The sequence below is a fragment of the Lampetra planeri genome, chromosome 15 (assembly GCF_965212315.1).
Source record: "Lampetra planeri chromosome 15, kcLamPlan1.2.h2, whole genome shotgun sequence".
NCBI lineage: Eukaryota > Metazoa > Chordata > Hyperoartia > Petromyzontiformes > Petromyzontidae > Lampetra > Lampetra planeri.
The window spans coordinates 13,884,153-13,896,362 of record NC_136121.1 but is presented as its reverse complement, the minus strand read 5'-3'; the positions used below and the strand labels follow the sequence as shown (position 1 = coordinate 13,896,362).

Here is a 12,210-nt window from a genome sequence, read left to right as displayed (position 1 = left end):
GGCTAAATGCGCAGACCCTGCAAGTGCGTGCTCACGTCCCCTGCTGGCGGAAGGGGCCTCGGCTTGAGCTCGAGACCCCCTTCAAGCATTCTTGAGTCTACCCCTTCCCGATGGCCACAGACGTCTCGGAAGGCGTCGGTGTACCCACACTCTACCCCAGCACACGCGACCTGCCGATGGACTCGTGTTATCATTTACACCGCTGGGTGAACAGAGCGAGTCGCAGCCGCGGCCACGCAAAGCTCTCGCGAGGCGATGCGGCCAGCACCGTCTCCGGGCCCCGAGAGCTCTCGACCCATGCGGGTGACCGGCGGGAGATGTTCGCGGTCCGTCCTCGAGTCCGAGCCGGTTGTGCAACGGCCTTGAAGCGCGCGGTGCTGTCATTACAAGGAGCGCACACTCTGTCTCTGTGTGTGGTCAGTGTGGCACGTTCGTGATGGACTGGGTTCTTCATAAAAACGCACGGTTACTCGTGCTCGGACTGAGTTACTCGACGATCTTATTGACGCAGAAACCAGCGAGATAACTTCTACACGAGCCAAGCCCCGTGTAAAGCTACCGGCTCTAACTCCCACTATCTCTGTTTGTGTTTCCCACTCGCGTGGAGAAAGCATTCCAGTGCGAGTCTGGGCCCGTTCGTCTTTCGTGACTGACATCCACGCTGTCTCCCAAACTCTCATCACTTGGCTATGTGTGTGTATGTGTGTGTATGTGTGTGGGGAGCGGTAATGTAGTGGTTAGCGCTACGCTGCGCTATGAACCCAGCGATCCGGCTCCAGTTTAACAGCATAGGTCTCACTCCAAATCAGTCGAGCGGCAATATCTTTTCATCGGTTGCATAATGCTGTGTGGAAGCTACCTGGTCTGTAGCTCCGCACGAAGCTTCAGGTCGTCTCGGCTACACTCATTCCCTACCTTCTCCATGCTTGTGAAACGTGTACTTCCCTAATGGAACATCTTCGCCGGTTAGAAACATTTAGGCTGGCCTGCCTACAATGCATCCTGGGTTTAACGAGGCTGGATTGCGTGAGGAGTTCACAAATCCTTGAAAGATCTGGTCCAAAGTCCCATCGGTGAGCTCCTCCGGCAGGCAAGGCTGCGTTGGCTGGGTCATGTAGCCCGCATGCCCAGCCACCGCATGCCTAAACAGCTTTTGTTCGGCCGGATCGAGGGGGCAAAACGGGCGCGGCACGGGCTAGATAATAGATGGAGTGATTTGGTACAGGAGGACGTCGATCTGAGTGGACTTGCCGATGACTGGTACCAGCGGTGTCAAGATCGGCCTCTGTGGAGGAGGCTCGTGAAGGATGCTACTGGGCAATTGGAGGCAGTCGCCCTCCAACAACAACGGAGGGCGGAGGAGTGACGCTCACAACAACGAGCGGAGCGCCGGGTGGCTAAAGCACAGCAAGTTGGTACAGTAGGGGGCACAGGTGGTGCATCAGCCAGTCGTCTCAGTCAGTCGACCTGTGGAATTTGGGTCTGCCCCGTGAGCTCCTGCCAGTGGGCGTTCGACACTTCACGTGGCCTCAAGGTGCACATAGCCTGGCACAAGCGTCGTGGTGACGTCACCGCCACTTAGTGGCGAATGGCGGTTGTTGTTGTCGTGTATATATGTGTATATGTATGTGTGTGTGTATGTGTGTGTGTATGTATGTGTGTGTATGTGTGTGTGTGTGTCTGTGTGCGTAGGTGTGTGTATGTGTGTATGTATGTCTGTGTGTGTAGGTGTGTGTATGTTGAACTTCTTTCGCACCGTGCGTCGCCGACCGTGCTCATCGGAGGTGCGAGTGGAGCTCGCGAAAGAGCTGGCTCGCAGTCCTTAACTTTATTTTTTTTTTAAATGACGTGTTTATTATTATTACGGGTTGCCTGGGTCTAATGTTAGTTAATATCTCACGTAGAACATATCGTTGACATTGGTTACATTCCAGTGGTAAGTATTCAATATACAAACCTTGGTCAGTCTGCTGCTGAGGGTGTCCCCCATGCTGCGTCAGTCGTGATCGTCGTTTGGCCACTTCACCACGCTGGGCAGCTCGGGTTGGTGCAGCAGGATGGAACGCGCGACCGGTTCTGAGCTCACTCCTCACTGCTTCTATTCATGGCCGGGAATTGAACTCGGGGTTCATGGTACGGTGCGCTAACCGCTGTGCCACCACTCTCACATCAGACATGGCCACCACCGCCACTACTACCACCACCATCATAATGACCACCAAAACCACCACCTTCACCATTATCAACAACACCACCGTCGCCACCACAATCATCACCAACGGAAACGTTACCACCGCCTTAGTTCTCACCACGAAAATAAACACCACCACCGCCATCACCATCAACACCACCACCACCGTAATCATCACCAAAAAAACCTCCAAAACCACCATCATCATCATTACCACCAAAAAACAAATTCAACACCGCCACCACCATCACCAACCACAACCATCAGAGCCGGCAACCCGAGACCCGCGGCTCCCAGTCGCCCGCGCCATTGTGCGGCCCCACGCGTCCAGACGGCCGGGAATGTTCGCTCAGGCACATAAAAGTATCTCGAATTCCACTCGGGGAAATTATACGCGACGAGAGACCGGGCGAGCGAGAGAGCGAGAGAGAGAGCTCCAGGTTATTAACTGTGACACCCTCCTTCCCCCTTTGTGTGTGTGTCAGGTTCTGGTGTGAGACCTTCACCATCACGAGGAGGGTGAGTGTTAGCGTCTCGCTCCACCACGCGAACTCCCACGTCCGCCCACGTCCGCGCGGGCGGTGAGCTCACCGCTCTTTGATTTTCAAAAAAGCAAAGAACACCGGTGAACTCTCGCAATGAAGTGAGCAGCGACGCTCCACGCGCTGCCGGGCACTTTGTGGTTGGTCTGGGTCTCGCCCAGTGAGCAACTTGCCGTGCGGAATCATGCACGCCGATTGGAACTCCTCGGGACTCGTGCCAAGGCCACGCGGTTTCTGTCCCTGCCAGGGTCACATTTCAAATATCGTTAACTGACGATTGCCACAGAGTCCCCTTTGAAGGCACACAACCTGTGGTGCCGCTGCTGCCTTGAGTGAAATATTGGGAGGTTGCGTGTCTTAGGTCGTTGATGATGCGTGTTTGTGCCGTGCGGTGGTTAGCGCACCGCCATACGAACCCGGCGATCTGAGTTGCATTCCGGCTCACGACCAGTTGATAGTGGCAAATATCTGAACCGTTCCCTGGCCTCCCATAGGTCGACTCAGCCTTAAATGGCGCGGTGTGTAAACATCAGCACTGAGGTGGGCGAGCGATGTGCTGGCCACCAACCCAATCGCGTGCCGTGCTCGATAACCGCACTTGCCCCAACACTCTGTTAGAGGCTATACGGGGGAATCTTTGTCTTTGCAGGAGGAGGAGAACGGAGTGGACGACGAGAATGAGGACGATGCCTTTTCCCAGGACAGCCGAGACCACCTCTCCCGTCTATCACAGGTGAGTCATCATCATGATCAACGTCATCAGCAGCCATGGTCAATCCACTGCTGGATGAAGGCCTTTCCAAGCCTCCTCCTCCTGTACAACTTTGTGGCAAATTCAAAAGCGCCCTGAGAATGTGGGATTTCCGCTCGCTAGGAGATGATGAACCAGCAAGCAGCGCCTCGTTGTGGTGCATCTGAGCAGCAGGAACTCAGCACCTCTGACTTATTGTTGTGTCTTCGTTGGAGGGGTTATATCGGCAATAGTCAGGTGTAGTGCTCGGGGCAAACCCCTCCCGACTCCTTCAAACTAAACCAGAAGTATTACATCTGACACCGTGACATTGAAAGCGCGCCCCCACCCCCCCCCCCTGCCAAAAGTGCAGGGCCCGGGGCGTTCGCCCCGATTCGCCGTGTCCTGTTGGGACGGCTCTGGCGGTGAGTAGCAGCAATCGCAGTCACGGCAGCAGGATCATTATAATTATTATAATTATTATTATAATTATTATTCAGGTGCGGTCGTGTGGGCTGACCGGATCGGGCGCGTGCATCGTGCACCGCAGCCACTGCGGGGCACATTCCTCTGAATGGTTTTATTAATGCTGCTGCTGCTTCTTTAACTCCCTGGGAGGTTTGCTTTGAACGTTGTCTTAACGCCCAAGATGTCTGCGTTTCGGTAACTAATGTGTGCAGGCGTTTGTTCATTCATTCATTCATTCATTCGCGGATGAATTCGTGGTTTAAACGATTAATTAGTTCCTTTGTTGTTGAACGCTTTAATAATTTGTTCCGTTTGATGATTAATTCAATAATTTCATTCATTGATTAATTCGTGTCATGCTTTATTCTTCATTCATTCCCCCGTTGGATGTCTGAATCTTTATTATTTTGATGATTGACTTATTCATTCATTTTGTGATTAATTTCATGCTATGACCGATTCGTAAATTGCTTTGTTGAACGATTGAACCCTTCATTATTTTGATTATTCATTCATTTGGTTGTGAATGAAGTAACCAGTCTAATAATGTATTAATTATTTCACGATTCATTCATTCATTTTACGATTCATTCATTCATTCAGTGAATGAAGAGGTGGGGGGGGGTTAGGCCCTGGCCACCTTGCCTCGGTTCCCGGGACCATCCTCCCAAAGCCACTCCTCTGGGAAGATTCTTCTCAGGGATATTCGCAATCCCTGTCAGCTGCTCAACAACAACAATCATCACAATAACGACAGTAATTCACTTTGGTATGACGTTACAATAAAGCAAAAGGCAGATACAATTGTAAGTTTAATGTTGTGAGCCCGTGCACGGCACGCGGGGCAGGAGCCGTGTGGAGCAAATCCGCTTGTTCCACCACAACAAGCGCAAGCATCGGGCCATCATCAGTGGTAGACGCCCGATGGGTAACACCTCGCCGAACATCAACGTCAACAATGTACCAAACCGCGACAGCGCAGTCACAGGCAGTGTGAGTCCCTCCTCTCCTGCTCGTAGAGTGGGCTAGTCCCCAGCTGTGTTGTGGAGCTCATCGCGAGTGGCAGCCCTCACCGGTGGCGCGTGGCTCCCTGTGGGTGCTTTAGTCTGACTCGATGAGCAGAGTGACACACCCCTCCCCTCCCCCCACAGCTGGAGTCGTCCCTGGAGCGATCGCACGCGCTGTTCAGCGCCGTGCTCTTGCGCCTGGAGGACACCATCATCCACTCGCAGGGCGAATGCCAGGTGCGCCTGCATCTATGAATCTTGTGCACGGGATAGGTGCACGGGTGAACGGATCGGTAGTGACTGGATTGCTGGATGGGTGGGTGGATGAATTGATTGATGGTTGGATGGATTGAGATATGGATGGGTGCATAGATGGATTGTTTGATTGATTGATGGCTGGGTAGATGTGTTGGATTGGTTGGATGAGGTGGATGCATGAACGGGTGGATTGGTCGATGTATATGGGTGAGTGAAGGGATGGATTGATGGGTGGGTGGACCATGTGGGAGAACTGTGAGTGCCACCACGTGACGTCGCTGCCCCACGTCCCGCACGCCGCTCCGAGCGCCACTCTGTGTCCACCCCCCAGAAAGCCGAGCGGCGCAAGGCGGAGCTGCAGGAGCAGCTGAGGAGCACGGGCGAGCAGATGGAGCAGTACTCGGAGATGGTGCTCGCTCTCTACACGGAGAACCAGCACCTCGAGGTGCCCCCCCACCCCCCACCGCCTCCCCGCGAGGAACACTCGCCTCCCCTCTACATCGCCACCAACTCATCTCTCTCTCTGTGAGCCACGTCCTCTCTCGCAGACGTCGGCGATCATGGACGTGCTGCCACTGAGCTCTGTCCGTGAGATTTACTCAACGTCTTGTTGCGTTTCTGTGTGGAGTCTGTATCTTCTCCTCCTGTCCTGCATGGGATTTTCTCCGGGTTCTCCGTTTTCCTTCCATGCCCCCCCCCAGCCCACTACAATGTGCTGCGTGTGTGCCGCGTGTGTGCTGCGTGTGTGCTGCGTGTGTGCCGCGTGTGTGCTGCGTGTGTGCCGTGCGCACGCGAGCAGAAGTCGCGGTGCGCGTCGCAGGCCACGCTGCGCGGGCTGCGTGCAGCGCTGGCGGAGCTGGGCTCGGGGCGGGCGCAGCACGAGCAGCTGCTGCAGCAGCGCGACGAGGAGGCGGCGAGGCTGCGCCGGCACAACGAGGCGCTGCAGCTCGAGGTGCCGCACCGCGTCACACGACGTCACACAGCGTCACACCGCGTCACACAGCGTCACACCGCGTCACACCGCGTCACACGACGTCACACGACGTCACACAGCGTCACACAGCGTCACACCGCGTCACACCGCGTCACACGACGTCACACAGCTTCACACCGCGTCGCACCGCATCACACCGCGTCACACGACGTCACACCACGTCGCACCGCGTCACACCACATGGATTTGCGAATGGATTCTTCATACAATGAAGATGCATTTGGTTGGAAAAGGTGGCATCACCACCAGATTTTTTATGTTCTTGATGTTGTTGTTAATGTAATGGATGTTGTTGTTGATGTAATAGATATTGTTGTTGATGTTGGTGATGTAGTTGGTGGTGTTGTTGATGATGATGATGTTGATAATGTTGTTGTTGATGTAATCCATGTTGTTGTTGATGTTATTGATGTTGTCGATGTTGTTGATGTAAGGTTATTGTTGTCGATATTGTTGTTGTTGATTTTGTTGTTGATGTTGTGGCACAGCTGGTGGCGAGTAGAGGCTCCGGGGAGCGTGCCGCCCGCATCTGCGTCGACGACCTGAAGCAGAAGTTCGAGCGTCTCCTGGCCCAGGCGCGCGACGACCACGACTCCGAGATCGACGGTCTCAAGGTGAGTCCGTGGCCTCAGATCATCGTCGTCCACATCGCCATCATCGTCATCGGCCACGTGTCCACATCGCCATCATCGTCATCGGCCACGTTCGATCCACTGCTGGATATACGACTCCGCAGGTTGTTGTCATCTCTCACGGCCCTGCGATCTAACGATCCACGGAGCTCGTGTGTGTGTGTGTGTGCCAACGTTGAGTTGGCTCGTCGTGTTCACGCGCGCGTGTGAAATGCCGGTGTGTGAGCTACCCGGTGTGTCCGTTGGTGTCCGCGGGTGTGCGTCGGGAGTGGTGGCACAATGATCGGCGCGCCGCGATACAAACCCGAGTTCGATTCCCGCTCCCCGGCTTACACCAATGAATATTATTTGAACCGGTCCTGGGCCTCCCCTAGGTCTACCCAGCCTTAGTTTGAATACCCTGATGCAGCGTGTAAACATCAGCAATGGGGAGCCAAAGGCGTGTGGGCATGGTGCTGGCCACCGCACCCCCTCGTGCGCCGTGCTGGACCTCGCAGGTTCTGCTACTCGCGGACAGCACGTGCCCCAGCAGCCCGTGTAGGCCGTGGGGTCTGTGCGCGTGCCCTGTGCGGGGTGCAGAAGCGCCTGGGTGAGTACCAGCTGGAGGCCGGGCGGCTGGGCGAGCTGTACAGCGGCCTGCAGGAGCAGACGGGGCGCGAGCGCGAGCAGCTGGGGGAGAGCAAGACCCTGCTGGAGACTCTCAAAACGGTGAGATCCAATGGGGAGGGGGTGGGGGCAGGGGGTGGGAGGGCAGTTGCCGTCACTGCCTCCTTCTGCACAAAATGAGACCACGAAAATTGGTAATTTGCTGATATTCGAGAGGACATACATTGAATGTTCCTTTTTGCATTGTGTGTGTGTGGGTGTGTGTTTGGTCTACCAGCAAAACATGGAGTTGAATCAGAAGCTGAGTCCATTGACGAGAAAGGAGTCAATCACACGGACCATCACAACCACTAAGTGAGCCCAAACACAAGTGCGCACACACAGATAAAGACCCATACACACAGATACACGCACAGATACACAACAACAACAACCGCCATTCGCCACTAAGTGGCGGTGACGTCACCACGACGCTTGTGCCAGGCCATGTGCACCTTGAGGCCACGTGAAGTGTCGAACGCCCGCTGGCAGGAGGTCACGGGGCAGACCCAGGTGCCACGGGTCGACTGACTGAGATACACAACAACAACAACAACCGCCATTCGCCACTAAGTGGCGGTGACGTCACCACGACGCTTGTGCCAGGCCATGTGCACCTTGAGGCCACGTGAAGTGTCGAACGCCCGCTGGCAGGAGGTCACGGGGCAGACCCAGGTGCCACGGGTCGACTGACCGAGATGACCGAGATGACTGGCTGATGCACCACCTGTGCCCCCTACTGTGCCAACTTGCTGTGCTTTAGCCACCCGGCGCTCCGCTCGTTGTTGTGAGCGTCGCTCCTCCGCCCTCCGTTGTTGTTGGAGGGCGACTGCCTCCAACTGCCCAGTAGCGTCCTTCACGAGCCTCCTCCACTGAGGCCGATCTTGACACCGCTGGTACCAGTCATCGGCAAGTCCACTCAGCTCCACGTCCTCCTGTACCACATCACTCCATCTCTTCTCTAGCCCGTGCCGCGCCCGTTTAGCCCCCTCGATCCGGCCGAACAAAAGCTGTTTAGGCATGCGGTGGCTGGGCATGCGGGCTACATGACCCAGCCAACGCAGCCTTGCCTGCCGGAGGAGCTCACTGATGGGACTTTGCCCAGATCTTTCAAGGACTTGTGAGCTCCTCACACAATCCAGCCTGGTCAAACCCAGGATGGATCGTAGGCAGGCCAGCCTAAATGTTTCCAACCGGCGAAGATGCTCCACTAGGGGGGTCCACGTTTCGCAAGCGTAGAGAAGGGAGGGAATGACCGTGGCCGAGAAGACCTGAAGCTTCGTGCGGAGCGACAGACCAGGTAGCTTCCACACAGCGTTACGCAACCGATGAAAAGATATTGCCGCTCGACTGATTCGGAGTGAGACCTCTGCTGATAAACTGGAGCTGGTCATGAGCACACTGCCCAGGTATGGGAAACTCTCTACTCTCTCCACAACTGCCCCATCACCGATTGGGAGTTGTGGGGGCGGAGTGCCCGATGGTACAAAATACCCAGGCAGGTGCTTAGTTTTGGTGGGGCTGATGGTAAGGCCCCACCTCTTAGTGGCACACTCCAGCCTCAGCAGCAGCGTCTCCAACTCCTCTTCTGAATGAGCAGCTATTACCAAATCATCGGCATACATAACGTGGTTGACCAATAGGGAGCCATCCCTTGATCGCACCCGGGCGTCGATCAGCCTCCCATTATATCTGTACCAAATGGTAATTCCCCCGGTACAGCTATTGAAGGCTTCACGAACTACGCAGTCGAAATAGATGTTAAATAATGTGGGAGCCAGAGGACATCCCTGTCGCACCCCAAGGTGTACAGGGAAAGGCTCCGACTCCCGGCCACGTAGTTTTACCCGGGCCCGCTCACCATCATGAAGGTCCTTAATGATCGTGAGCAGAGGGTCAGGGACTCCGAAAGCACGAAGAACAACCCAGAGCCCAGTCCTACTGATGGTATCATAGGCCTTGACCAGGTCAATAAAGCAGAGATACACACACACACAATTACACACACAACAACCAACGGCCTCCATTGGCTACCGAGTGGCTATGTGCACTGTGAGGCCACGTGAAGTGTCAAAGGCTCCCCCGTGTCTCTCCTCCCTGTCCCCCCGTCTGCGCTCCCCCGTGTCTCCCACCCTCTCTCCGCAGGCTGGAGGCGCGGTATCCGATCCTGCAGCTGCTCCCGCGCTACGAGGGGGACGGAGCCCCCCCGACGCGCTCGGTGCAAACCGTGGTGCTGGAGCGTGAGGGGCAGCGGCAGGTGACTGCGGGGGGAGGGGGGGGGGGCTCGATCGCTCTCTAATGCACCTTTTTATCTTCCTGCTGCTGCTGCTCATCTTGAGTCGTGCCCTCCTCCCTTCTGGAGACGTCAGTCCCGGCCTTCCCCCTCCCGTCCCTCTCCCCTTTCCCATCCATTGCATCCTTGACTCTCCGCCGCGGATGACGGCGATTGTCGAACTCCAACAGAGCTGCGATGACGCCATCCTCCTCTGTCTGCCCGCAGTTCAAGATCCGAAGCGTGAATTCGGAGGACGCGGCCGACCTGGACATCGACCTGGTGTAGCCGCGGCCCCAACGGGGACCCGGCAAGGGGACGGGGGGACGAGGGCGCGGGATGTTTGGGGACCAAGGCAACGCGAGACACCCTGTGCCTTGATATGACCCCCCCCCCTCCCTTACCGCCACTTCGTGTTGATGTTCCGTGCGGCATCGAATGAGAGACGGGGATTGAGGGGATAGAGGGGGGACGGGGAGGGGACCCGATGGGGGGTTATAGGGAGGTATAGCCGAAGTGTGTGCGTGTCACAATGATGGATGGCGCGTGTATCAAAGAGGGGAGCGGTGGCAAAGTGATTAGCGCACCACGCTCTAAACTCGACGGCCCGAGTTCGATTCCCCGCTCATGGCCACCAGTGACGATTATTTGAACCGGTCCTGGGCCTCCCCGAGATCGATGTGTCAATATCACCGCTGGGGAGACAAAGACGGTCGGGGGAGGTGCTGGCCACCCCCTCGTGTGCCGTGCCGGCTTTCGTAGGTGCTCAGTAAAAGCACTTGCCCCAGCGGTCTGTAAAGGCTACACGGGGGATATTTGTCTTGGTATTATTTTTTTTTACGTTAAAGAGATCGAGACGGTGCGCGTGTATGTTCCGACTACTTGAGTGCCAACACCCAGTTTTATGTAAAACCCGATATCGGGCCCTCTCCTAGGTCGACTCAGCCTGAAATGAGTGTCCAGTGCTGGGGAGACGAGCAAAGAGGGCGAAGTTGGCTGCTGACCACGCCGGCCATCAATAGGCGCTCGCTAACGGCGGCCGCTGCGATTGTGTAACGCGAGGCTGGGGGGGGGGATGTCCTAACAGGTGTGCGCTTGACACGGGTAAAGTAGACGCGGTGCCTCGTGCCTCTGCTTGCAAGAGAATAAGTTTGCCCCCCGGGTGCAATCCTGGGCGAATTCCCGAGCGAGGCGGAGGTCGCATCGCGACAGAGTTCAAAGGAAGAAAGACAAAGATTCCCGGGTAGCTTTCACAGACCGTTGAGGCAAGTGATGGTAGCGTGCACGTATGAAGGCCGGGAGGGCACACGAGGGGGTGGATGGCCAGCGTGGACCACGCCCGGCCTTTAAAAAGAACACACACCCATACACACAAAGACAAAGATCCCCCATATAGCCTTTAACAGACTGTTGGAGCAAGTGCTGTTAGCAAGGACTTAACAACACACACACACCATCACACTCACTCTCAACCACGCACACGATCTCGACCACTCACAGGCACACAACCACACTATACACGGACACAGTTACAGTCATCCATACACACACAATCACACACAAGCACGCACACGCTTAACCACACACTCAACCACACACCAAACAGTACGCAACCGCGAACACTGAACATTGTTCATATGTAAAAATAAAAAATCACGTGTCCACGTTTTCTTTTCATGCACAGGTGCATGAGCACGTGTTCATCCAGAAGTAGATAGACAATGGCTGATGATCGATAAATATACATGCTGATGATGATATATTATGATGACTTATGATGATGATGATGATGCTTTGGCATCTCTCCTATCAGCTTTGCCAACGGCTCTCCCACGCTCTTTGTAATCTCTCTGTATGTATTTATTTGATTGCAATTGTATCGATAGATTCGACTTGATCGACGGGTGGCACGGGCTGGCCAATTGGCGCTGCGGCGCGAGCTTCCCTCATTGCGAGGGGGGGCGCGCGCACGTGGAGGGATGGGGTCCACACGAGTTCCCAATAACCAGGGCGGCCCTCCTGTGGGCACGGGAGTCACGGACTCGGCTCTCCGCGTCGGAGCTTGCTACTGGGGCTTTTCACTGCTGCAAGTAGACATTGTAGAATGTACTGACTGCTCTTCATACTGAATTTTTTTTAAGTTTGGCTGGCTGGCGAGCGGGGTGGAGGGACTGGCGGTCAAGTCCAAAGTGACGTGCGCTTTGCTCTTAGAAATAAAAGAAAAATGATTATCGGGCGAAACCCGTGTCTCTGTCTCTCTCTCTCTCTGGCGTGCGCAAGTTGAGACGTGTGTGGTGTGAGAGCCAGTGTGTCCGTGTATGTGTGTATTTTGTAACTGCCTGTGATCTATGGGGAGCGGTGGTGAAGTGGTGAGCGCGCTGTGCTACGAAGCCGGTGATCCGACCAATCATAGTGGCGATTATTTGAACCTGCCTCTTTCTAGGTTGGCACAGCCTTAAATGAGTACTTTG

At 55.4% G+C, this 12,210-nt stretch overlaps 1 protein-coding gene across 1 annotated transcript in view; it reads left to right on the top strand.

Annotated features, from left to right (window-relative positions):
* LOC144722835 (uncharacterized) overlaps positions 1 to 11,980 on the top strand; it is a 36,880-nt gene extending 24,900 nt beyond the window's left edge. The window contains exons 9-18 of the mRNA XM_078601282.1: positions 2,677 to 2,710; positions 3,383 to 3,466; positions 5,083 to 5,175; positions 5,528 to 5,641; positions 5,996 to 6,148; positions 6,679 to 6,804; positions 7,402 to 7,530; positions 7,706 to 7,782; positions 9,613 to 9,724; positions 9,968 to 11,980. Of these exons, the coding sequence (XP_078457408.1) occupies positions 2,677 to 2,710; positions 3,383 to 3,466; positions 5,083 to 5,175; positions 5,528 to 5,641; positions 5,996 to 6,148; positions 6,679 to 6,804; positions 7,402 to 7,530; positions 7,706 to 7,782; positions 9,613 to 9,724; positions 9,968 to 10,027 (982 nt within the window). The 3' untranslated portion in view covers positions 10,028 to 11,980. The remainder of the gene's footprint in view (positions 1 to 2,676; positions 2,711 to 3,382; positions 3,467 to 5,082; positions 5,176 to 5,527; positions 5,642 to 5,995; positions 6,149 to 6,678; positions 6,805 to 7,401; positions 7,531 to 7,705; positions 7,783 to 9,612; positions 9,725 to 9,967) is intronic.
* Positions 11,981 to 12,210: the final 230 nt, after the last annotated feature.